Here is a 25,393-nt window from a genome sequence, read left to right on the forward strand (position 1 = left end):
TGCATTGAATCTATAAATCTCTTTGGGTAGTAAGGGCATTTTGATGATGTTAATTCTTCCAATCCATGAGCAATTCCATTGATCAGATTATACCCTAAGAACCCTGAAACACCAACCCAAAAGAACTTATGTACCCCAATATTCATAACAGCACAATTTACAATAGCCAAGTGCTGGAAGCAACCTAAGTGCCCATCAGCAAATGAATGGGTCAAAAAACTATGGTACATTTACACTATGGAATTCTATGCAGCAGAGAGAAAGAAAGAGCTCCTACCCTTTGGGACAGCATGGATGGAACTGGAGAGCATTATGCTAAGTGAAATAAGCCAGGCGGGTGAGGAACAAATACCATATGATCTCACTTTTAACTGGAACATGATCAACAACAACAAAAAAAGCAAACAAAATATAACCAGAGTCATTGAAATTAAGAACAATCTAACAATATCCAGAGGGAGGGGGGAAAGGACAGTGGGGGGAAGGGTATTCAGGAACTACTATAAAGGACACATCGATAAAACCAAGGGGGAAGGTGGGAGCAAGGGAGGGAGATGGGTTTGGAGGGAATGGGGAGAAAATACAACTATAATTGAACAATAAAATAATTTTTAAAAATCTTAATAATTTTATAAGTATTTTCCCCAATTTACAGATAAAGAACATACAGGTTAAACAAATTTCTTTAAGCTATACTGGTAAGGGTGGTACCAGGGTTTGAATGAAGATAGACCTATAGCTTAGACTCTTCATTATTTGACTCCACTGATGTCTAATTGTGCATATGTATAGTATTGGCGCTTAAGTTTAACTGTCTCATTTTCTTAATTTAGTTTCTGTCACTCAGGGTTAAAAAACGTATCACTGTTACAAATGAATCTGACGCATGCCTTTCTTAGGCGACTGCTAATAAAACTACCTGCCAGCTTTCCTTTTTGAAAGGGCAGAAATCTGATACCTTATTGTCTTTTTTCATTTTAACAGTAAAAGACAGTTCAGGTTAAGAATTTATAAAGTATCAATTTAATAGTGAATATTGAGAAATATGGTATACACAGACACCAAAGTAATATAAAATTCATACGATTTTAAACTACTTTCTTATGAACTCTTAACATGGATAACTGACAGTTTCTAAGAGTTAAAATTTTGGACAAAGGTACCAGACATTTTGGAGGGGCTCATTTTAAATACTATTTAGTCATGCAGATAATTAAGTTTTTTTAAAAAAATAAATACAACAAATATATGGATTTCTGAAGTACAAATCAATATACAAATCTATATATTTTCATAATATTTTTCACTGAAATATCTTTAAAGAAGCATTCTGTAACATGAAGTTGAAAGCTCAAATTAGATGTAATGAAAACCATGGTTTTATTAAAATTGTGTAATTCACATACCAAATATTTACATAAAAGTAAACACACAATTGCAAAATATTTGTTTTGTGCTCCAAGACACCAACCTCATAAAATTACTTACTGAAATAATTGTAAGATAAGTTTCCCAATTTTGAATGTTTGTAAGGGACACATATAGGAGCAATAAATCAAAAACAATTCTTCCTTCTGAGAGCAGTGAAATGGTAACATAATTAATTGCTCCTTGGGGATTGTCAAAGCTTTCCTAGAGCTCCAGGGAAGTATCAATAGATTCCTTTGTAAAACAGTGAGAACTAAAACCCACATCCTTCACCAGCACACAATCCATGTTTTCTTTTCCAAATTTACATATGCTCACAACTCTGAACCACAGGTTAATGAACTGGCCTAAATATCCCTACCTTCTATTTTCCCCAAAAGGCAGTTCTATGACCTTTTCCTCACCTGAACAGCTTGGATGAATTTCTATTATGAGCTTAAAGAGAAGAAATAATCATCTGACATGTAAGTAAGCTTGATGGAACTTGGAATAAATACAAGTTTTCAAGAAACATTTTGTTCAATGTCCTTTTTAATGACACAATGTTGGGGGGGGGGACACTGATTCCCAGTGGGACAACTGTCTGTGTGTGTTTTCTTCAGATATTCGATTTCTTCCTACATCCAAAGATGTGCAAGGTAGTTTAACTGGAGTGTCCGTCTACGCTGTCCAGTCTCAGTGGGTGTGGGTGTGTGAGCTGGGGGATGGGAGGGCATTTGGTCCAGGACAGGTGCCTGCTCTGTGCTCTGAGCTGCTTAGGAGAAGCTCTGGCCTTCCTTGACCTTGAACTGAAATAAAAGGTTTGGAAATTCTATTACTTGTTTTCATTAATCTTTTTTAAATGTGTATCTAGCATATTTATTTCAATGTTTATTATTAAAAGTGTTTTGGGTATTTAGAAGTTTGGTGAGGTTTTTGTGACCAGAAATATGCTGTAGGAAAGTAACTCTTTATCAATTAACCTGTAGTAAACTGGTTTCATCATATGTCGTTTTACTGAAAGTAGGAGTTTCTAAGAAGTTATTGATGCTGTTATGTGAGGACTCTACTAGTTATCAGAAGAGCATATTCCTTAATAAAACTGTAAAAACATAAAAACTTAATTGGGTTATATTAGTTACTTAAAAAGTTAATACAGGAGAGAGAAGAGAGTTTTCTTGAATTTAGAGCAGTGGTCATTAACCCTGACCACAAATTAGAATCAGCTGGAGAACTTTAGAAGCCCTTAATAGCTCCACCATAAAAAATTCAGATTTAACTGTTATGGACAGGGTCCATATTAAGATGATTTTAATATAAAGTGAGGGTTGAGAAACATTGATTTGGAAAAATTCCTCATTACTCAGGCTGGTTTTGATTTAAATAAATTATTTAAAATTCAAATATATAAGCACTTCCTACATGGTAGGAAGCACTCTTCTAAGTGTTAATAGGGAGGAAGTTCTTTTTTCTATACAAAAATCTGGATAACATTAATATATCTTTTATCTTTTGAAGACTTATATAACTTTACTACTAAAATATTACTCAAAGCTTTTATTATGGTCTGTTGTCATGACAATTTTCCTTCTACTTTTCTGAACTGTACTCACTTGCTACTATAACAAAACAGATCATACTCAGAAATTTTTTTCTAAAGACATGTGGAAAGAACATAAGAATATTGGAGATTTCATTTTCAAGTCATAGAGGTATATGAGGTACTCTCCAGTATGTGTCTGGAATCACAAAGCCATAATTTAAGAACTGAAATTAGGTACTGCTATAATGATTGACATAATCTCCTACATCAAGAATGAGCCACCATTACTATCAGTGCTTGCTTTAAATTACCTAAAAAGTAATCTATAATAGAGCCTCAGGGAATCTAGTGTGAGTCCTTAATGCAGACCACTTTTCTTGTGACCTATTTATAAAACATTTCTTTAAAAAAGTTATAGAGATATGGTTTTTGAAACACACATTAGATATTAGTTATCTCAAAAGAAACAGAAATAGTTTTTGAAGTTCTACATAGTTAGGAATTTGTTACTATCCCAAGATGTTTGCTTTAACATTTTAAGTTAAAATCAAGTTTACTAAGTATTATGAAGTTCATTTAAAAATGCATTTTAAGTCAAGAAAAATAGTAAATTTAAGTTAATAAATATGATTTGTATCTACTCTTTAGCCTAATAGTTTTCAGGTTTAAATGTGCTAAAACCACTGACCAATTTATTAATTCAATATTATGGCTAATTATCTTTTATAAGCTGGACAGCAGGCCAAAAATGAAAGAATTTTGGTTAAACCACAATACATGCTTATACAGGAAAATGCAAAGTAATTTGTTTTCCACACTTAATTAAAACAGCTTTAAAATTTTTATGAAAGCTCAGTAGTCAAAATAAATATTTAATAAAATATACAACATAACAAGATACTAAGAACTTAGTGTTTAAAAAATAAACTTTGTCACATTGTTTGCCTTCAGTTAAACAGAACTCAGTTTAGTTGCTTAAGGTTGCTTGAGGTGTTTAAAACAAAATTGAAGTTCAAATAAAACTAGAGATAATACTAAGATAAAAGAAACTATGTTTTAACTCAAAAATTTAAATAAAATTATAGTTATTGAGGCTTTTTAATATGACTTTGACCCAAAACACATGAGTAGTTTGGGAAGTCAAAGATAATCGTGATTATGTGGTTCATGCTGTGAAATTCTCAGTACATTAAAAAAAAATACAGTATATATGAGCACCATTAGAAATGTGTTGTTTATATACACTAAAAACTTTACCTGATTAAAAATTGTGATTCAGAGTGAAAGACAAGCAAAATTATGAAAATATATTCTTAAGCTCACATGTCACATGACTTATTTTAACATGTTTCATCTGATATTCCTTCTAAATATCAACAAAAGAATACAAATAAAGCCAGTATTCTTTTGTAGGCTAAGTCTCTTGGTTAAACAGAAGGTCACTCACTGAAAATAAAAAGTATGCAATAAATGTTTCTAGTCTATAGCCAGATTCCAACAGGTAAAGGAAAAATGAAGTCAGCTAATAAATGGGAATTCACAGAATAAAACAGCAAATGTTGGATTGGACCCCCAGGGGTTATCATTCAGGCCCCAGACTATTTTTAATTGAGAGTAGTCAAGGTTCTTTTGCTGAGAGAATCTCCCTTCTATTACAAAAGATACAAATTGGCCAGCTATAATTGAATATTTTTGCTATATTCACCAAAACTCATAAAATTACTGCCATATCTTATATAATACATACCCTGGGGTAAGGCAGGTTTTTAGTAAAAATCTTATTTTGATTCTATGTAGAGGTTGTTATGAATCTCTACCATTTTTCAAAGCTCCCATAAGCAATCACATGACACAGGTAGTTCTTTGAAACCACTGTCACAGAATACAGAGTAATGTTATTCCCCATTTAAAATACGCTCAATCTCCTCCAGTCTTTTTAAAGCAGCAACTCTTTTCTTTTCAATTTCTTTGACTTCTTTTGTTGTTTTGTGAGGGGTCTCTTTGCCTGCATTTTCTCCTAATTGTTTGTTGGATTTAGACTGACTTTTATTATCACTTGTTTTTATTTTCTCTGTGGGTCTGGGTTCACTTCTCGAATCTTTTACATTTTCAGTTCTACTTTTGTCTCTTGGTACACCTAAAGTCCTACCAGCAGGGAATATTGGTTGTTCTATTAAAGTGGCTGAGGAAATTTTATCTCTGACTATATTCAAATGGCGTCGGATGTATTCTTCATGTGGTGCTAATGCCAATGTTTCAATCAGGCATGTTTCAGCTTTTAGTAAGTCCTTTTCTTCAAAATAAACAACACAAAGATTGTGTTTTCCTTGCACATTGCTTGGATCCAGCTCCAAAATCTTTTCAAAACATTTTTTGGCTCCATGTACATCTTTCTTTTGATTCATCAGAATGTCTCCTTTTAAAATGAGACCCTTAATATGATCAGGGTAGTATCTGAGTAACTCTTCTAAAACTGGCAAAGCCCTTAATTCCCTTGCGGTCTGAGAATACAGCAGAGCCAGATTAAATAAAGCACTTCTGAAGTCAGCTTGTAATTTTATGGCTTTCTTCATCCACATCTCTGCTTCAGTGTCCTTTTTGTCATCCATGCAAAGCATTCCCAGATTGAAATAACCATTAGCGTCTTGTGGCTCTTGATTTATATAGCTTAGAAGTCGTTTTCTAGCTTCTGGTCTGAGTTTAACCTCACCTATGAATAATTTTAAAAAATCATACTGTTAGCAAATAAATTAAGTCTGAGAAAAAACCACTTTCATATTTTATCTATTTACAATATAAAATGACAGCATCAAAACAACTAATTGCTGAACCTAAATCAAACAGAAGGCAAAACCTTCAAGTCTTCACAGTAAAGAGTGTGTTTGAAACACTGAAATCATAACTCATTTCCTTTCCTTTAAAGCAGTAAGAATGCCTCAAAGGGGACAAAATATGTCCTTACAGTTTAGAAGCTAACTGGAAGTAGTAGAGGAAAGATAAAGAGTTAAAAGGCATGAAATGTGCCAACAGACATGTATTCAATCTTGACTCTGTTAACACTATGCCTTTATACATTGAATAAGTTATTTAACTCCTCTTGGTTAACTTATGAATTTTCTTAGAGTTACATGCAATATGTGTAACAATGTTTAGTAAATATTAACTATTATTGGATAAACAAAATGTTTTATTCTTACTAAATAAGATATATTTTTTTAAAATTTTATTTATTGATTTAGAGAGAGAAAAGGAGAGGGAGAGAAATAGTGATGCGTTGTTCCACTTATTTATTCATTCATTCACTGGCTGTTTCTTATATGTGTTCTGACTAGGGACTGAACCCACAACTTTAGCATATCAGAATGATGCTGTAACCAACTGTGCTACTTGGCCAGGGCTAAATAAGATTTTTATATGCTACTTCAAATTCTTAAGAATGTTTCAAAGGTATAATATACCTTAAATATAAAGCTTATAAATATAAATTAGGAGTTAGTAAATAAATGTTTACTTTGATTACTTTATTGGAAGTAAAAACAAAAAATTCAAGTTCTGTAATTATAAACCTTATAACTATACAATCTTATGTTGGATAATGGGCCCTTTCATGAATATTAAGGTTGGCTAACTTCACAAAAATATTAGCTGCTCTCTAAATTTATACTTTTTTGAATACCAGGCATAAGACCTCCTTATATTATTTTACTTGACAATATGATGAATAAAGAAAACTTGAAAATAAATCAGTAGGCTTAAGTTCCTATATTAGACCAATTACTAAGCTGGCCATATAGTGTTGGGGTATTTATTATATCTATTAGGTCTGCACTAATCTACTAAATAGAAGATTGGCAAAAGAAATCTCAAAGCTCTAGCTCTATGTGTGAACCAAAGGGTCACTGGTCATGCCTGGGTTGAGGGCCAGGTCCCCACTAGGGGGTGCGTGAGAGGCAACCACACATTGATGTTGCCTACCTTCTCTTTCTCCCTTCTTTCCCTTCTCTCTAAATAAGATGATCTTATGATCTGTTCATTTTTTGCAAAAGTTTAAAAAAATTTAAGAATTAACTAAGGAAGTGAATCTAATAGATTTTCCAAACATAAAATATTATAAATCATATACCCAGCCTTCTGAGTAATAATAAAGTCCCTATATATCAAAACCCGATGTATTATAATTAATAATTATTATAATAATTAATATTATTATAGGAAATTATAAGAATATCTCAGAAAGCAATAAAAATTGAACACAAAATAACACCAAAAGTATTTGGTCTTAGAAATCCAGGGAAGATAGAATAGTATTTTTTTTCTAAAACATACAAAGCTCCCTGGCTGGCATAGCTCAGTGGATTGAGCGCAGGCTGTGAACCAAAGTGTCACAGGTTCTATTACCAGTCAGGGTACATGCCTGGGTTGCAGGCCATGACCCCCAACAACCGCACATTGATGTTTCTCTCTCTCTCTCTCTTTCTCCCTTCCTTCTCTCTCTAAAAATAAATAAATAAAATCTTAAAGAAATAAAACATACAAAGCTTATAACTCCCTAGAAATAATTATGTAAAAAATTATACAAGTTCAGATTATTTGAACAACATATTTATATAGGAGATTATATATTTCTGTGCATACAATGACAGAATAGAAGGACACTGCTTAATAGATTGCCTGCAAAATCAGTCTTAACATATATGAGAACAATTAGTATTATCTTATATGTTAGTGCATATTACTTGAGAAGTTTAAGTATGTTAAAAATTCTACTTATAAATCATTTATACAGGTTTTTAAAAACATTTTTTCCTTATCTTTATAGCTGACACTATCACAGATGTTCTCATTTTCTTCCCCTGGCACACATCCACCCGCCCTGCACTACCTTCTCTCTGGCTGTTACCACACTGTTGTCTGTGTCTACATGTTATACGTACATGTTTTTTGGCTAACCCCTTCACCTCTGTTTTTTTTAATATCTTGATTTTTAGAGAGAGACAGAGGAAAATACCGATTTATTGTTCCAAACTTACTGATATATTCATTGGCTGACTCTTGCGCATGCCCTGAACAGGGATGGAACCACAAATGCGGTGCGTGGGGACTACACTCTAACCAGCTGGCCAGAGCTCTGATACAGTTTTGATATCAACTATCCATTCATAAAATGTCTGTTACAAGTAATATATTTTAAGTTAAGGTTTTATTGTATTTCAAATTACAAGTGTTTAAATATAGAAATAGTTTGGGAAACATACCTGATTCCTGCATTAAGATAGCAGAATTGAATAATGCTAGCTTATGCTTTGGATTTAGTTGTAAAGCATGATTGAAAATTTTCAGAGCTTCATTTGGTTCTTTAAGTTCAATATGAACAATTGCCAAGTTGTACCAAAGATCTGCATTATTTTTGTCCAACTCTAGTGCTTTAAGATATGCTTCTTTCGCTTTGAAAGGTTTATTCATTTTTAAAAGCAATTCTCCTCTGTGGAAAAATCAAGCACAAGCTTTACTTACAACATTACCATGCCAGTTTATAGATATTATTTTTCACAGGTTTTAAGCTTTTCCATATATTCACAGCTTTCTTTTTTCCTTTTACCTGAGGTTCTTAAAGTTCTCTTTCAAAAATAACCATGTAGCCAAAGCAATACTTAGAAAAAAAGAACAAAGCAAAAGGTATCACAAACTATAATAAACTATATCACAAACCCACAGTAACCAAAAGCATTGTGGTCATGGGTTCTAGATAGCCATACTTACAAAGTTGAAACCAAGAACATTTTATTTTTTTCTCTAACCTTTTCTGTCAACCTTTCCCCCCCAGATAACCACATTCTGCCATGATTCATGGCTGATAACCACAGTTTGGGTTTGGTATTCTGTATCCTGACTGCCTCTGTATTGTTCTCAGTGTCTATTTTCTGTTGGAAGGAAGAAGAATTGAATAGTCACATTCAGGAACCAAACTCCATGCTGTTTCTCAAAACCATTAAACAATGATACATCTACCTACTAAGGGACGATCATATAACCAATAAAAAGAAGAACACTATAAAGAGTTGTAATTACATGGAGGAATTGCGTATGCTATAATGGTAGGTGAATTAGAACAGTGAAATTGAAAAAAACAAAACAGCATAGTACTGGCAGAAAAACAAACATACAGAAAAATGAAACAGAACTGAGAGCCCAGAAATAAACCCCCACCTATATGGATAACTAACTTTCAACAAAGGAGCCAAGAATATACAGTAAGAGAGGAAAAGTCTCTTCAATAAATGGTGTTGGGAAAATTGGAGCTACATGCAAAAGAAGGAAACTAGACTATTATCTTACACCATACACAAAAACGGACTCAAAATAGATTTAAGATTTGAATGTAACACCTGAAAGAATAAAATACACAGACAAAAATATAGGTGCTAAACTTGGAACCTTGGTGCCAGGGGGGTTTTGTAAACTTAACCGTAAGCTCAAGAGAAATAAAAGCAAAAATAAAGAAATCAAACTAAAAAGCTCCTGCACAGCAAAAGAAATGAAACAAAACATCTCTAAGAAAAGGCAACCAACTGAATGGGAGAAGATATTAGCAAACAGTATTTCCCAACAGAGGCTAATATCCAAAATATATAAAGAACTCACACAACAACAAAAAATATGTTTAATAAATGGGCAGAGGACCTAAATAGACACTTTTTCAAGCAAGATACACAAATGGCCAATAGGTGCATGAAAAGTTGTTCAATATCACTAGTTATTAGGGAAAGACAAGTCAAAACCCCAATGGCATACCATCTCATACTTGTCAGAATGGTTATCATAAAAAAAGATGAGAAATAACAAGCGTTGAAGGTGTGGAGAAAAGGGAACCCTCACAACACTGCTTGTAGGAATGTAAATCGGTAACAGCCACTATGGAAAACAGAATACAGGTGTCTCAAAAAATTAAGAATAAAACTACTACCTGGCTGGCGTAGCTTAGTGGATTGAGTGCGGGCTGCGAACCAAAGTGTTGCAGGTTCGATTCCCAGTCAGGGCACATGCCTGAGTTGCAGGCCATGACCCCCCAGCAACTGCACATTGATGTCTCTCTCTCTCTCTTTATCTCCCTCCCTTCCCTCTCTAAAAATAAATAAATAAAATCTTAAAAAAAGGGATTAAAAAATACTAAGATTCAATAAAAAAAATAAAACTACCATATGATCCAGCAATTCCTCTTATGAGTATCTACCCTAAAAATATGAACACACTTATCATAAAGCTATCTATATCCCTATGTTCATTGCATCATTATTTATAATAGTGAAGATATGAAAACAACCTAAGTGTCCAATGACAAGTGACTGATAAAGATGTGATGTGATATGTATACATATATACATGTATATGTATATATAAAAAATGGAATAGTACTCATCCATAAAAAGAAACAAAATATTGCCATTTGTGACAACATGGATGAATCTTTAGAGTATTATGCTAAATGAAGTAAGTCAGATGGAAAAGGACAAAAAATGTATGATTTCACTCATATGTGGCATTAAAATAAAAAATAACAAACAAAACAAATAAAAACAAACTAAGATACAAACAACAGAATGCTGATAGTGGAGAGGAAAGAGGTTGGGCCAGGGAGGGCAAAGTGGGTAAAGGGAGTCAAATACATGGTGATGGAGGGAACTAAACTTTGGGTGGGGGTAACACAGTAGAGTACAAAGATATCAAGTCATAATCTTGTGAATTATAATTTTGTGCAGCTGAAATTTATATAATATTATTAACCAATGTTACCCCAATAAGTTTATTAATAAAAAACTATCACAGTTTGGCAGATCTGGCTTGATATGTTTTCAAATATTATTAAAGAAGGAAAAAGCATGCCTGACTTTAGAGATTAAGGTGTGGGGAGATACTCAAGAAAGGGAGACAGAAAAAATATATTCTTTGAATATATCTTGAAAGGAGGCAGAATATACTATTTCAGAAAAATGACAGCAACCAGAGTAGGAGATCAATTTGTTAGGAGACCAGGTAGTAGCATTTGAAGAAAGAAAATATAAAAGGTAGTGATGGGGAAATTCCAGTATTTTAATCTGTTAGAAGTCTTACTATATGAAAAGTAGAACATTAGAAAAATTTTAACTCTTCTTATATTAATTTTATTTTCAATGTATTTTTATAAAATGACCATTCATTGGGGAAAGAAAAAGTTAAAATAAACCTGACCAAGTAGGGTGGACAGGGCACTAGTGCCACCTGCTGATATCTTTGAAGAAACTCTTCTGGAACTGCAGATTACGATTTCAAAACTATTTTAGAAACTTTCTATTATGGTTCTATCTCCTGTTAGAGAGTTTAAAACATCACTTTAATTAATTACATATATGCAAATCAATTTAAGTAATGATTCTAGAGTATTTTTATTACTGTTCTTTCCTAAATTATCAGAATAGGAATGAAATCAAATGAACAACTATTAATATTCTTGATTAGGGAACTTCTAGAATGAGTATTTGTCCAAAATGTTATCTCTTTATGCAGACACTGTTGAATCATTCTTTATGTATTAACCCATGACAGGTTTTATTTACAGACGCAACCCCACTAAACCTAGTGAATTTCAACAAGTACTAGATAAGGATGAACAAAGATGGCCTCCAACTAATGACGAGATCAAAAACTTACTAAATTCTGAATGCATTTTCTGTATAGAAACAATGAATGTCATAAATTACGATTATTAGGTTTTTGGGCTTGGCACAAAACAGTTTAACACACTATTTTCCTCAAGTATAACATAAACGATAACACTAACATGGGAAAATACATATATCAAGTTCTAAAATGTGACACCAAAAGTTTATTTTTCATAATAATCTATTTTTTAAATTGTCACTCAACTACAGTTGTCCCAGTCCCCCCCCATTACTCTACCCCACCCTCAGCTCCCAGTCAACCCCCCCATCTGTTGTCCACGTGTCGTTTACGCATGTTTCTTGACTAGACCCTCCCCCTTCTTTCCCTTTATCTCTTGCCTCTATTCTAGTTGTCAAAATCTATTTTTATTGACAACTGAAATGTTTCTTTGTGGTAAAGGCATCAATGACCAGTTAATTCTCAGTACTTATTTAAGAAAGCTCCTGAGAGTTGGATATTAGAATTACTTATTAAAAATATAAGTTTCAGGTGTTTTTTTTTTTTTTTAAAGATTTTATTTATTATTTTTAGGGAGGGAAGGGAGGGAGAGAGAGAGAGAAACATCAATATGCGGTTGCTGGGGGTTATGGCCTGCAACCCAGGAATTTACCCTGGCTGGGAATAGAACCTGGGACACTTTGGTTCCCAGCCCGCGCTCAATCCACTGAGCTAGGCCAGCCAGGTAGTTTCAGGTGTTTTAAATAAAATGAATTTGGTGATAAGCAAATAAATCTAAGGAACTTCTTTTAACCTTTCTTTCATACAAAACCTAAAATTTGCTAATATAAGTTATGAGTGTCCTTGTCAATTTCAAATCAAATCAAGTAAATTTGACTGCTAGTCTAATGGGGTATGTTTCTATGTTGTCAGTTGCAAGTAAGATTACTGAGGGGGAAAAACCTAATTTAGTCAAAATAGTCAAAATGTAACATGCAGACACAACTTCAATCTTCTGTAACAATAGCTTACAGTGAACTACAGTACCTGCTGATATAAGCCTGCTTGAAGTCAGGTCTCATGCTTATAGCTTGTCGATAAAGCTGATCTGCTTCTTCCAGTCGGGACTCATTTGCCCGGATCAGGTTGGCCAGATTAATATAAACGTTTAGGTGGTTAGGGGCAATTCTGGCTGCATATTTTTTACCAGGAATAATCTGTTAGGCATTTTCATAATTGATATTTCATTACCAAATGAAAGTGAGAAGTAAGTAGGCCTACTAGTTTATTTAAAACATATACAGAGCATAAAAAGATAATGCTGTTAGTTTTACTACTATATTAAAATAAATCATAAAAATGTGAAAACATTTGTAGTCATAACATGTAGGTATTTTCTTGCACTAAAGGTTATAGTTTTTTCATTCATGCCAGCTCAATAGAATATGATTAACTTTTAACTTATATGTATCACTTTATGAAGTCACATATATCAGGACTTTTAGAGGCTAAAGTCTCAGTATGTTTACATCAGATGAGAAACAGAACTCAGAACTCCCCTTTCTCTGTCTAGTGTATTTGTTAAACCATGTTAACTTTCACATTGTCAGCAAAATATTTCTAGTTGTGACAATAAGATAGTTAATTTTATTTCATAGTTATACTAAAACCTCATTTTTCTGGGAATAAGGAAGTAAAATTATCTTATTAATTGACTATTCAGAGTAAGTAAAGGTTATTACATATAATACATATGGACCCAAATTTTCAATGAACAGAATACTGACAAAAATCTGTATTGCATACAGTTTAACTCTAGAGTATGAGAAATGAATTCTTAAGATATCAGGTGGTCCAACTTTGTTTTCAAGTCATTTATCAAACTATTCATTTTCATATTACTATTACTATTATTCTATAGTATAATATACACTATAATTGAGAAAACTGTAGCCCAGGGAAAACTATCTTTTCCAATGATGCCGCTAAGCTCATCAAGGGCAAGATCATATTTTCCAACTTTGATGACATATTGTGATATCAAGTGAATCTTGTACTTGTGTCATTACAACAACTAATGGACACAATATAGCAACAGAGACGTATCACTTTGTATTATTCATTTATTTTTTGATAGGGATAATTCTGGATTTAGTGCCTAATGTACAATTCTCTTCATTTAAAGTAGTTTAACTCATCAATAACTTATAACGAAGAGTATCAAAAACTCATAACTTTATGAATTTAGTTTTAATAGACTATATAAAAAATTTAATTCAGCTAGAAAAATGTAATCCTTATAAAACTTGTATTAAAGAAATGGTTCATCAGACACCTTATAAATTGAAGAAAAGGTAAGGACTTTTACATCTAGATAATTTTTATTCAATATGGATATTTAGTAGACATGACGCAACAGGAATAAATTATGACAACTTACTTGAGGCATCAATGACTTAGCCGTCATATAAGATTCTTCAGCTTCTTTGGTTCTATTTAAATTTTTATAAGTTCTTCCTACATTCATGTGGGCACCAATATCATCTACAATTAAAAAAAACCTATTTGTTGACAAATATACTAAATAGAATTCAATGTAAATTACTAAGAGGACATTTTCTAGCAACAAAAACATGGTGAAAATGCAAAAGCAGGCATTCTTCCTCCAAGTTCTTCTAATACAACTTGGTATAATTTATGACCAATGCCACAGTAGCAAATTATTGAATAAAGTACTGTAGAGACATAAATACACACATAACATGGAAAAAACTATTTGAATGGTCCCTTGACAAATTAAGACATGAAAGAAAAGAAATAGAAGCAATGAAGAAGTTTGTATCATTTTTCTTGACTATATTATAATATACTATACTAAGGCTTGCTTCCATTTCCTTAAGCTCACAGCTTTGGAATGTACTCAAAAAGTATGGCTGAACTCTAAAGTAAAAACAATATACAAGTAAGAAGGACCATCGTAATCCCCAGAATTATTCCCAGTGTTATATATAATAAATATGTACCCATGATGGAATGGGAGCAAGGAGATATAAAAAACTCTGTGATTTTATTTTCTAAAATTTTTTTGAATGTGGTTGAAATGCAAGTATAAATGGGATGGCAGGACTATTAATAGCCTCTCTCTTAAATGATGATAAATTCCTATATAATTTATTTAAAACTTTTAAAAGGTTGTGTTAATACCAACATTTTGTCTCATTTTCTGATATGGAAAAAATATACAATTAAAATAAGAAAGATGTGAGGGTTTAAGATACATTTTCCAATATATATTTCAAAGGTCTGGAATAAAGGTAGACAGAAGGGAGAAAATCTTAAGTTAGACAAATTATACCCAACATGAATCTCTAACAGAAATGACAAGGTTTCGAATTCTGATTACTACTTGCCTGTGACACCGATGATTTTGCAATTGTGGAAGAGGCCTCTGCCTGCAACTCCCAAGACACATAGGGGTCAAGCATATATCTTAGGTATTCCCCTAGGAGGAGAGTAACAGTCCTAAGATCTTGCCACAGAATGTTTCAGTCTGGCAATTGTGTGCACTGCACCAAAACTGATGAAAGCAGTACAGTTTAATCAGAGAATTAGGGGACAAGACTGGGGAAAGGAGGTTGATTTCTGTTTTTAGGTGTATTGCTAAATCCAATGGGGGAGGAGTCTCGGAGAGGGCAGGGTCAAGCAAAAAAAAAAAAAAAAAAGCTTAGGCTAACTATTTTCGATCCTGACTGCTCTTAAAAATTGGTGCCAACCCCTGGTTGGCGTAGCTCAGTGGATTGAGCTCAGGCTGCGAACCAAAGTGTCGCAGGTTCGATTCCCAGCCAGGGCATATGCCTGGGTTGCAGGCCATGGCCCCCAGCAATCGCACATTGATGTTTCTCTCTCTCTCTCTTTCTCCCTCCATTCCCTCCCTAAAAAAATAAATAAATAAAATATTTTAAAAAATTTGTACCTTAGGTCCAGCCAGTTCTACCAAAATAGAATCTTTAGGAATAGCATCTGCAAAAATGTTTTTAAAAAGTTTAAAAGGCAATTTGGATGTGAGCCAAGGTGGACATTCACTGCACTACCAAGTCTTTGATCTATATAGTTTCATTTTTTAAAAAAACATCAGATAAATTTATACCATTTACTACAGAGATCAGAAATTTAATTAGGAAAAACTAAGAACATATAAAACCCGAATAATTAAAGTTCAGATAAATAAAAGTGTAATTACGTCGACTAAGTAATTAAAATGTTACTGAAATTAGTTCCAACCAATCTTTAAAAAGGTGATAACCTTTTATGTGGATGAAAAACTAGGCAAATAGCAACCTGATGGAATCAGGATCTTGGAATGATGGAAGGGAGATATTGTCATCAATGAAGATTTCAGACACTACAGCATGTAGGCCCACTTTCTCAAAGAATAAAGGTAGCAATTAAATAGCCTTTAGCAATGAAAGAATTACCTAATACAGCTCATAAAATGACAGACATACGTTACAAAGTTTTAGGATTGCAAAGGAGGAAATAGCATTACCAGTAAGGCAAAATTAGATTTGAAAAAAATTAGATTTGAGAAAAGCAAGCAAGATATAAAAATCAATGACATTTAAATGACTAAAAAGCTACAGAACTTCAAAGAACAATCCTGCTATTAGGAGTATGCTATTTAAGACAACAAGAGCATGAATCTAGCGGTCTGCTTCATTCAATGAAAACGAGGACTGGCAAGTATTAGGCAACTCTGTGCCCAATAATTCTTCAGCCACCAACAGTGAAGTTGAGTATTCCCACACTGACAACCGGGGCATATAGAGGTCTGTCCAGAAAAAGTGCAGCCATTATTAATATAAGGAGAATGGTTTGCACAACATCAATGTAGCCTGGCAGCCAAGGAGAGTGGACTGAAATGCACATGTATGAACAATGACGACTTCCCTGTACTACTCAGTGGGGCGGCAGATACCATTGAGTGAGCATGTGTACTGTGTGTCCATCACATTCAAAGTGACTGAGCAAGTAGAACAATGAGTCTGCATCAAATTTTGCATTAAGCTTGAACATTCCTCTATGGAAACTATTCAGATTCAGAAGGCAGCAGCTACGGGCAACTGGTGATTGGTAGCTTCATCATGACAATGTGCCTGCTAATGCATCATGTCTCCTGCAGTTTTTTGGCCAACTATTAAATCTAAAATAACTAAATCAAACTAAAATAAATCAAAACTAAAATAACCTTTGAATGGGAAGAGACTTCAGACCGTTGATGAGATTCAGGAAAACATAACAGGGCAGCTGATGGCAATTGGGAAAAGTGTGTGAGGTCTCCAGGTGCCTACTTTGAAGAGGACTGAGGCATTATTGTCCTATATACAATGTTTCTTGAGTCTTGCTTGTATCTTCTTCAATAAATGTCTCTATTTTTCATATTACATGGCTGGATACCTTCTAGACAGATGTTATATGTTGCTTTCCAATACTTCCTATCCAAAAATTGTCTGTCAATGCATTTAAAAAGGTAAATTCATAAATATCTGGGAACTCCTAAAAACTCTTTAAAAGTCAGCTATTTCCATTTTGATTGCACCCAAGTTAAATAACAGGTACATGATTCTAATATAAACAGCTTCAAAGATCTGGGTTAGATAAAAATGAAATCATTGACTTTATGGCAAAAACAAACCTTGGAGAATTCTGGGGTTCCTTGGGTAAAATCTATCCTTGTCTTGTAAAGGTATTATGGAAACTGTAATTCTAATTGCGAAAATATTCTCTCTGTTGAGTTGGGGATTTTTTAAAATACTTGTAACCACCAAACAAACAAAAAGCATTCAGCTATTCATTTAACATGACACGCATATTGCATAGTCAAAGATTATGGTATAGTTTACATTCTTATTCTGGTTAAGTGAAAAAAGACTGATTTTTTAACAGTTAACTTTACAGTGTTAAGCACTCCTACTTTACTGTGATGCTGTACTGTTCCAGGGTTTTAAATAGCATCTTTACGTTTGTTACTCCAAGTTTTGATCTCTAGCGCTAACCACTCTCCTTATCTCCAGAATTGTAAGTCTAGATCTGCATATGCAACAGGTACGAAAAAGGACTCCTTACTCCCCTTCCTATGTGTCATTTCATTTGTCAAATCTATCTTCAAAGAACATAGCTGAAAAACAAAGAATAATTCAGAGAAGTTTCTGAATGTCAAATTTGATGTTTCTGAGTTCATGTACTTTTTCATAATAAATTGTAATAAATTGGTTTACCAGTTTTCCTAGTCCATGGCTTATTAGAAACAATTTTGAAAGTATGATAGGGAAGTCATACTAAAGGAGACAGATTCAGCAAGTATTTCATAAACAGCAAAATCTAATGACTGACAATGAAAGAGGAACTATTTTAAAATTGAGTGCCTACACTTGGCAACATCCTGTGATATGGATGTCACAGTTTCCATTAACATGTGTGATATGGGCAACACTATTCATTAGATAAAACTAAACATGCATATTTATACCATTTAATTTAGTCTTTACAACAACGCAATGAAAAAAAATTTGAAACCTCCAATTTAGAAATGAGAAAGATAATGCTGAAGGGGCTTAAGGAACATCTTTTAAGTCTTGAAGTCGCTGTGTGTCTGACATCAAGACATTTTACTTTTCAAAATTTCCTAGAAGGAATTTGAAATATTTTACAAACCAATAAATTGAAACTACCACAGTAGTGACTGTTGACTATAAGACTGTACTAAACATAAATAAATGACTGTGATAAAGAAATAAATATGATGTAGTACTATATAGAAAATTACAAATATAAGAAAAATGCAGAAGTTGTAAAAAGTTTTAAAGATGAGAAATATTTGTTTCTAACTGGAAATACAAGAGGTTGTTTTTTTTTTTTTTTTTTTTTTTTTTTTAAAGAAAAGAAGCCTTGTGAGATGGGTTATAAAAGATGTGTAGGATATAGTCCACGGTGGATGGGAAAGATGGGAGAAGCAAGGAATTCTAGGCTCAAAGAAGCAGAGGTGCCCTGGCTGGTATGGCTCAGTGTATTGAGTGCCAGTCTGTGAACCTGAGGATTGCCGGTTTGATTCCCAGTCAGGGCACACGCCTGAGTTACAGGCCAGGTCCTTGTTGTGGGGGAACAAGAGAGGCAACCACACATTGATGTTTCCCCTCCTTTCCCTTCTGTCTAAAAGTAAATAAATTAAAATCTAAAAAAAAAAAAAAAAAAAGCAAAGAGGTGAGGTAACCCAAGATATGTACCCTATATTTTGAGAACTAAACTATATAAAGAGTTAGGGGTGACACAGTTGGATAACTAGACTATCAATTAGTTAATATTTCCACAAATGTCTCTTCACCTTTCCCTAATTGAAATTTGGCTTTGCCTTGGGGACATAGTTTATACTGTGGCTTTTCCAAGTGGTGTCTATATTCTTTTATACTGTGTCTACTCCTTAAAAGCTATCATCTCTAAATTTCAGTTCATTAGACTATATTATCCACTACCCCACCACATTTGGGTCACAACTCCTGGCCCCTTGTCATTCTCTCCAACATTATCGTTGTCAAAATTCTTAACGATTTCAGAATCCACACAGATGAATCTTCTAGGTGGCTTTGATGTCTTTTCTTCCAATAATTTTCACTTCCATTTTCCTTTAGTTACTTTATCGGCCATAGTCACATATTAATAGAAAAATAAAGGACAGCGCCCACCACTCCCTACCACTCCAAGGACATTTAGAAATGTGTGTGTTGGGGATACTTTTTGGTCATCATTCTAAATGGAAATTAGTGATGGCATTTGATACGTGGGGGTCACATTTGGTACATATCCTGAAATACAGTTCTGCACACTTGAACAGCATTCCTATTGAAAAATAGTTATACTATAGGTACACTCTATTTGGACACCAACAAATTTTTAGGTCTATAAATCACTGATCCTATCTATCATCTTTCTTTCCTCCATTACCTCATTCTCCCTCACATTGCTTCTTAACCAGATTCTGTGTCCCAATGATACAATCATTCCCTTATCCCACTCTTGTTCAGCAATACATGGCAAAACCCTAATCCTGTTAAATTCTCCATGCCTATACCACTGAAGCTGTAAAGCAGTGGGAGACAAACACATAACCACATCAACTGGTTTAATTTTAAGTATTCCTAACCTAAGTAGGGTGTTAGAGCTGCTTGACTGTCATACCACAATTTCCTAGGTCTTTGTTTCTTAAAGTGTGATGTATGGGCTAAGCATCACCTGTGAAATGATTAGAGATGCAGAAATTGTATATGTCAGAAAAGTACCATACATAACAAGATCTCCAAGTGATTCTTAGGCACACTAAAGTTTGTGAAGTACTAACACAGAAAACTGCTTCCAGGGGTATCCCGGCCTATAGGCTGCACGTGGCCCAACACAAAATCGTAAATTTACTTAAAACCTTTCTTTTTGTTCACTGGTTTTCATTAGTGTTTGTATATTTAATTTGTAGCACAAAACAACTCTTCTTCCTGTCTGGCCCAGAGACGCCAAAAGGTTGGACACCCCTGCTACACCTTCACCTATTCTTAGATCTCCAACATTTCCCACTCTTTCTTGATGATTTTGTTTTCCTATTTTACTGAGAAAAAAAGAAGAAAATGAAGGGAAACTTCCAGAAACTTTCTGCATGTCATATATTCACCTGCCCATATCCACACCCATACACCTGTCTTCACTGTTAGCACAGGTTAACTATTGGTTCTACAACTAAATGAAGTCCTCAACCTGTGCACCAGATCCCAATTATTTCTACTCATTCATTCAAGGACACTGAGCCAGTAATTCATGCCCTCACCTTGAACTATTACTTCTACTAGATTTAATGGGTTAGTTGCACATATGCTTGTTTCTCCCACTTTAAAATAAAAAACAAATTGAAGGACAACTACTGGTCAAAATGGCGGCATAAGTAAACACGGCTTGCCTCCTCACACAACGACATCAAAACTACAACTACAATACAGAACAACCATCACTCAGAACCATCAGAAATTGAGTTGAATAGAAGTCTGACAACTATGAAATTAAAGAAACCACATCTATCCAAACTGATAAAGGAGAGGCGATCTGGAATGGGCTGGTCCCACACCCATGTGTGGTAGATAAAAATTTGGGAGCAAGGACTCCCAGCCCCATACCAGGTCTCCCAGCCCAGGGTTCCAGTGACAGAAAAGTAAGTCCCTATAACTTCTGGCTCACAAACCAGTGGGGATGGAGTCAGTGGAAGAAACTTCTATAGTCTCAAGCAGTTCCTCTTAAAGAACCCATGGACTTACTCAGACTTACTGCCTCTGAGCTCTAGCACTGGGGTAGCAGCTTGGAAGACAGAAGTGGCATACAGGGAGGAACTGAAGTGTCTGGGATTAAGTGGGTAGCTGGGGGATAACTTTCTCCCAGACAGAAATGCGAGCAGAAGCCACTGTCTCTTTTCTGAGCCCTCCCCAACATGGAACCACAGAGCCGGCAGGAAGGTACTAAACATGAGACTCCATCAACCTGGCTAACACTGTTTGCCCTGCTCTGGAGATCCCCTGAGACTCTCTGTCCCACTCAAATTATAGTCCATCCAGTCTGACAACCATGACTTTTCCATATGAATGGCTGGTCAAGACTCATGCTTCACAACTTCCTAAATTCTCTCAAGCAACAGTGAAGGGGCCCCAGGACAGGCAATAGCAGCAGCCAGCCTACATTCACAGCTTGGCCTCACCTAGGAATCTCTAAACCCAGCACAGGTAGGTAACAGCCATCTCAGGTTGCTTTATGTCTCAGTCAAGGTGGCCCTGGGCAGAACACAGGTGGGGGCTGACCTCGGCCGACATGGCCCAAGGAACCTCAGAGCCTGCACATCCAGTGGACAACTACAGACCACGTCAGAACACCACCTCCCTACCCCTGCACAGCCGATCCTCCTCAGAGGGCTGAGGTTAGTGGTCAGTGGTCACAGCCAGTCCTTGTAGCTGACTGGACTGGGTAAATCGCTCCCACTGACCTAACAACAGCAACCAAGGCTCAAAACACGAGGGGGGTGTACTCAGCCCACATGAAGGGCTCACCTCGAGTACTCAACTTGGGTGACAAGGGAGGTTGTGCCACTGAATTCCATAGGACATCTATTATATTCGGCCACACTACCAAGACATAAGAGTCATAGCAGCTCTACTTCATACATAGAAACAAACACAGGGAGGCTGCCAAAATGGAGACAAAGAAACATGGGCCAAATGAAAGAAAAGATCAAAACAAGAAAAATAAATAAACAAAATGGAGATAAGCAATCTACCAGATGCAGAGTTCAAAAGACAGTTTATAAGGATGCTCAAGGAACTTAGTGACGACCTCAGCAGCATAAAAAAGATCCAGTCAGAAACAAAGGAAACACTAATTAAAATAAAGAACAATTTACAGGGAAATAACAGTAGAGTGGATGAAGTCAAGAATCAAATCAATGACTTCGAACAGCAGGAAGCAAAAACAACCAATCAGAACAACAAGAGGAAAAAAGAATCCGAAAAAAGAATCCAAAAAAAGGGGGGACACTGTAAGCAGCCTCTAAGACAATTTCAAGCATTCAATATTTGCATATTAGGGGTGCCAGAAGGAAGAAAGAAATAGCAAGCAATTGAAAATCTATTTGAAAGCCCTGGCTGGCGTAGCTCAGTGGATTGAGCGTGGGCTGCGAACCAAAGCATAGCAGGTTCAATTTCCAGTCAGGGCACATGCCTGGGTTGCAGGCCACGGCCCCCAGCAACCGCACATTGATGTTTCTCTCTCTCTCTCTTTCTCCTTCCCTTCCCTCTCCAAAAATAAATAAATCTTAAAAAAAATTTAAAAGAAAATCTATTTAAAAAATAATCCAAGAAAACTTCCCTAATTTGGTGAAGGACATAGACATGCAAGTCCAGAAAGCACACAGAGAGTCCCACACAAGATGGATGCAAAGAGGCCCACTCCAAGACATATCATAATTAAAATGCCAAAGGTTAAAGATAAAGATAAAATCCTAATAGCAACAAGAGAAAAGCAGTTAGTTACCTACATGAGAGTTTCTATAACACTGTCAGCTGATTTCTCAAAAGAAACTTTGCAGGCTAGATGGGGTTAGGCAAGAAATATTCAAAGTCATGAAAAGCAGGTGTCTACAGTCAAGACTGCTCTACCCAGCAAAGCTATCGTTTAGAACAGAAGGACAGATAAAGAGCTTTCCAGACAAGAAAAAACTAAAGGAGTTCATCATCACCAAACATTATTATATGAAATATTACAGGGACTTATTTAAAAATATAAGATCAAAGCTATGAACAAAAAAATGGCAAAAAATACAACTCTATCAACAATTGATCTAAAAATGAACTAAGCAAACAAGAAGAACAGAGACAGAATCATGGATATGGAGAGCATTTTGATGGTTGCCAGATAGGAGGTGGATGTGGAGGAATGGGTGAAGAGGTGAGGTGATTAAGGTAGTCACATAATAGCTATGGTGCTGTAAAGTACGGTACAGAAAATGGAGTAGCCTAAGAATTTATATGCATAACCCACAGACATGAACCATGGTGTGGGGACTGCTTGAGGAATTTGGAACTGCTGGTTTTAGGAGGGGGGAAAGGGAGATAAATTTGGACAACTGTAATACCATAATTAAAAACATATAATTTAAATAAAAAATACCTATCATCCTACTACCCTCCTTGGACCCCACACTGAGTACCACCAGTTCTTATCAATACCCTTTCAAAAACATTTCACTACTAACTGTTTGCAATTATTCCTCCTCTACTATCACTCTAATGAAATTGTTCATTGGTGCAAACCAACAACTCCACTGTTAAAAAAATTCCATTTCTTTATGTCTTCTTCAATTTCTTTTAACAACATCTCATAGATTTCATTGTATACCTCTTTCAAATTCTTTTATAAGTCTGTTCTGAGGTATTTCCTTTTTGTCATAATTGTAAAAGGATTTTTTTCATTTCTTTTCCTGAAATGTCATAGGCAGTATATAGGATAGCAATGAATTTTGAACATTAACTTTCTGTCCTGCCCCTTTATTGTATTTGTTTTTGTTTCTAATAGTTTTTTAATGGAGTCTTTAAGGTTTGCTATATAAAGAATCATGTCATCTGCAGAAAGTGACAATTTTATCTCATCATTCCTGATTTGGATGCCTTTTATTTCTTTCTCTTGCCTGATGCTCTGCCTGGACTTCCAGTACTATGTTGAATGACAGTGGTAAGTATGAATTTCCTTGTCTTGTTCCTGACCTTACAGGAAAAGCTTTTGTTTCCCACCACTGAGTATATGAGCTGGGGGTTTGTCATATATGGCCTCTTTTATGTTGAGGAACTTTTCATTCTACACCCATGCTGGGAGTTTGTGGAGAAAAAGGAACCCTCATTCACTGCTGGTGGGAATGCAAATTAGTACAGCCACTATGGAAGACAGTATAGAGGGTCCTCAAAAAATTAAGGCTAGAATAAATCATATGACCCCAAAATTCCTCTTTTGGGTATCCTCTTGGAAAAATTGAAAACATGTACTTGTAAAGATGTATGTACCCTTATGTGCACTGCAGCATTATTCATGGTGGACAAAACATGGAAATAACCAAGACATCCTTCAATAGATGATTTGATAAAGATGTGGTACATGTATACAATGGAATACTACTCCACTGTAAGATGTAATACTGCCATTTACAACAACAAAAATGGATCTTGAGAATATCATGCTAAGCAAAATAACTCAGATGGAAAAGGCCAAGAATGATATGGTTTCATGCATATGTGGTATATAAAACTGAAAGCAACAAACCATCCTTTTCTTGGGGTTGTGTTAATGTCCAATAAGCATGTAAAAAAATGAAAGCAAATGAACAAACAAGGCAAACAAACAAAAACTCATTTACACAGACAACAATACAGTTGCTGCCAGAGGGAAGGGGGAAGGTAGTAAGGGATAAAAGGTGTCAAATATGTGGTGACAGGAGATTTGAATTTGGGTGGTAAATACACAATGCAATATATAGCTGAAGTGTTATGGGAGTGCACACTTGAAACCTATAACTTAATTAACCAATGCCATTCCAATAAACAATATAAAACAATTCCTTAAATTTCTTTTTGTTGTTGTTCTTTCTTAAGCTGAGGCTATTTGGGGTCTTTGTTGGCTCCATATAAATTTATGGAATATTTGTTCTAGACCTGTGAAATATGTCATTGGTACTTTAATAGGGATTGTGTTGAATCTATAAATTGCTTTGGGTAGAATGGACATTTTAATGATGTTAATTCTTCCCATCCTTGAACACGGTATATGTTTCCACTTATTTGTTTGTATCTTCCTCAATTTCTTTCTTCAAAGTCCTATAATTTTCTGAGTATCGGTCTTTTACCTCCTTGGTTAAATTTATTCCTAGGTACCTTATTTTTCTTGTTGTTGTTGCAAGAGTTAATGAGATTGTTTTTCTACTTTCTCTGATAGTTCATTAGTGGTATATAAAAATGCTATCAATGTCTGAATATTAATTTTGTATTCTGCTACTTTGCTGAATTCACATATTAGATCTGGTAGGTTTTTGGTGGAGTCTTTAGGCCTTAAATATCATATATAAGTATTTCTGAAATAATTAATTCAAAATAAGCCAGCATGGAATACTGGTAGTATTCACATCACTGAAATGAAGCTTGAAAGTAAATTCTACCTTATTTTCCTCAAATATAATCAATATTTGATTATATT

The 25,393-nt window shown here is 34.7% G+C and overlaps 1 protein-coding gene across 2 annotated transcripts in view; it reads right to left on the reverse strand.

Annotated features, from left to right (window-relative positions):
* Positions 1–1,259: 1,259 nt before the first annotated feature.
* TMTC3 (transmembrane O-mannosyltransferase targeting cadherins 3) overlaps positions 1,260–25,393 on the reverse strand; it is a 76,289-nt gene continuing 52,155 nt past the window's right edge. Inside the window, exons 11-14 of one of the 2 annotated variants that reach the window (XM_036018600.1) lie at positions 14,025–14,128; positions 12,632–12,801; positions 8,206–8,432; positions 1,260–5,660 (exon numbers count right to left, since the gene is read on the reverse strand). In XM_036018600.1, the coding sequence (XP_035874493.1) occupies positions 4,846–5,660; positions 8,206–8,432; positions 12,632–12,801; positions 14,025–14,128 (1,316 nt within the window). In that variant the 3' untranslated portion in view covers positions 1,260–4,845. The remainder of the gene's footprint in view (positions 5,661–8,205; positions 8,433–12,631; positions 12,802–14,024; positions 14,129–25,393) is intronic. The other variant, XM_028532094.2, reaches the window with a different exon arrangement.

This window comes from Phyllostomus discolor, chromosome 2, assembly GCF_004126475.2.
Source record: "Phyllostomus discolor isolate MPI-MPIP mPhyDis1 chromosome 2, mPhyDis1.pri.v3, whole genome shotgun sequence".
Lineage (NCBI taxonomy): Eukaryota > Metazoa > Chordata > Mammalia > Chiroptera > Phyllostomidae > Phyllostomus > Phyllostomus discolor.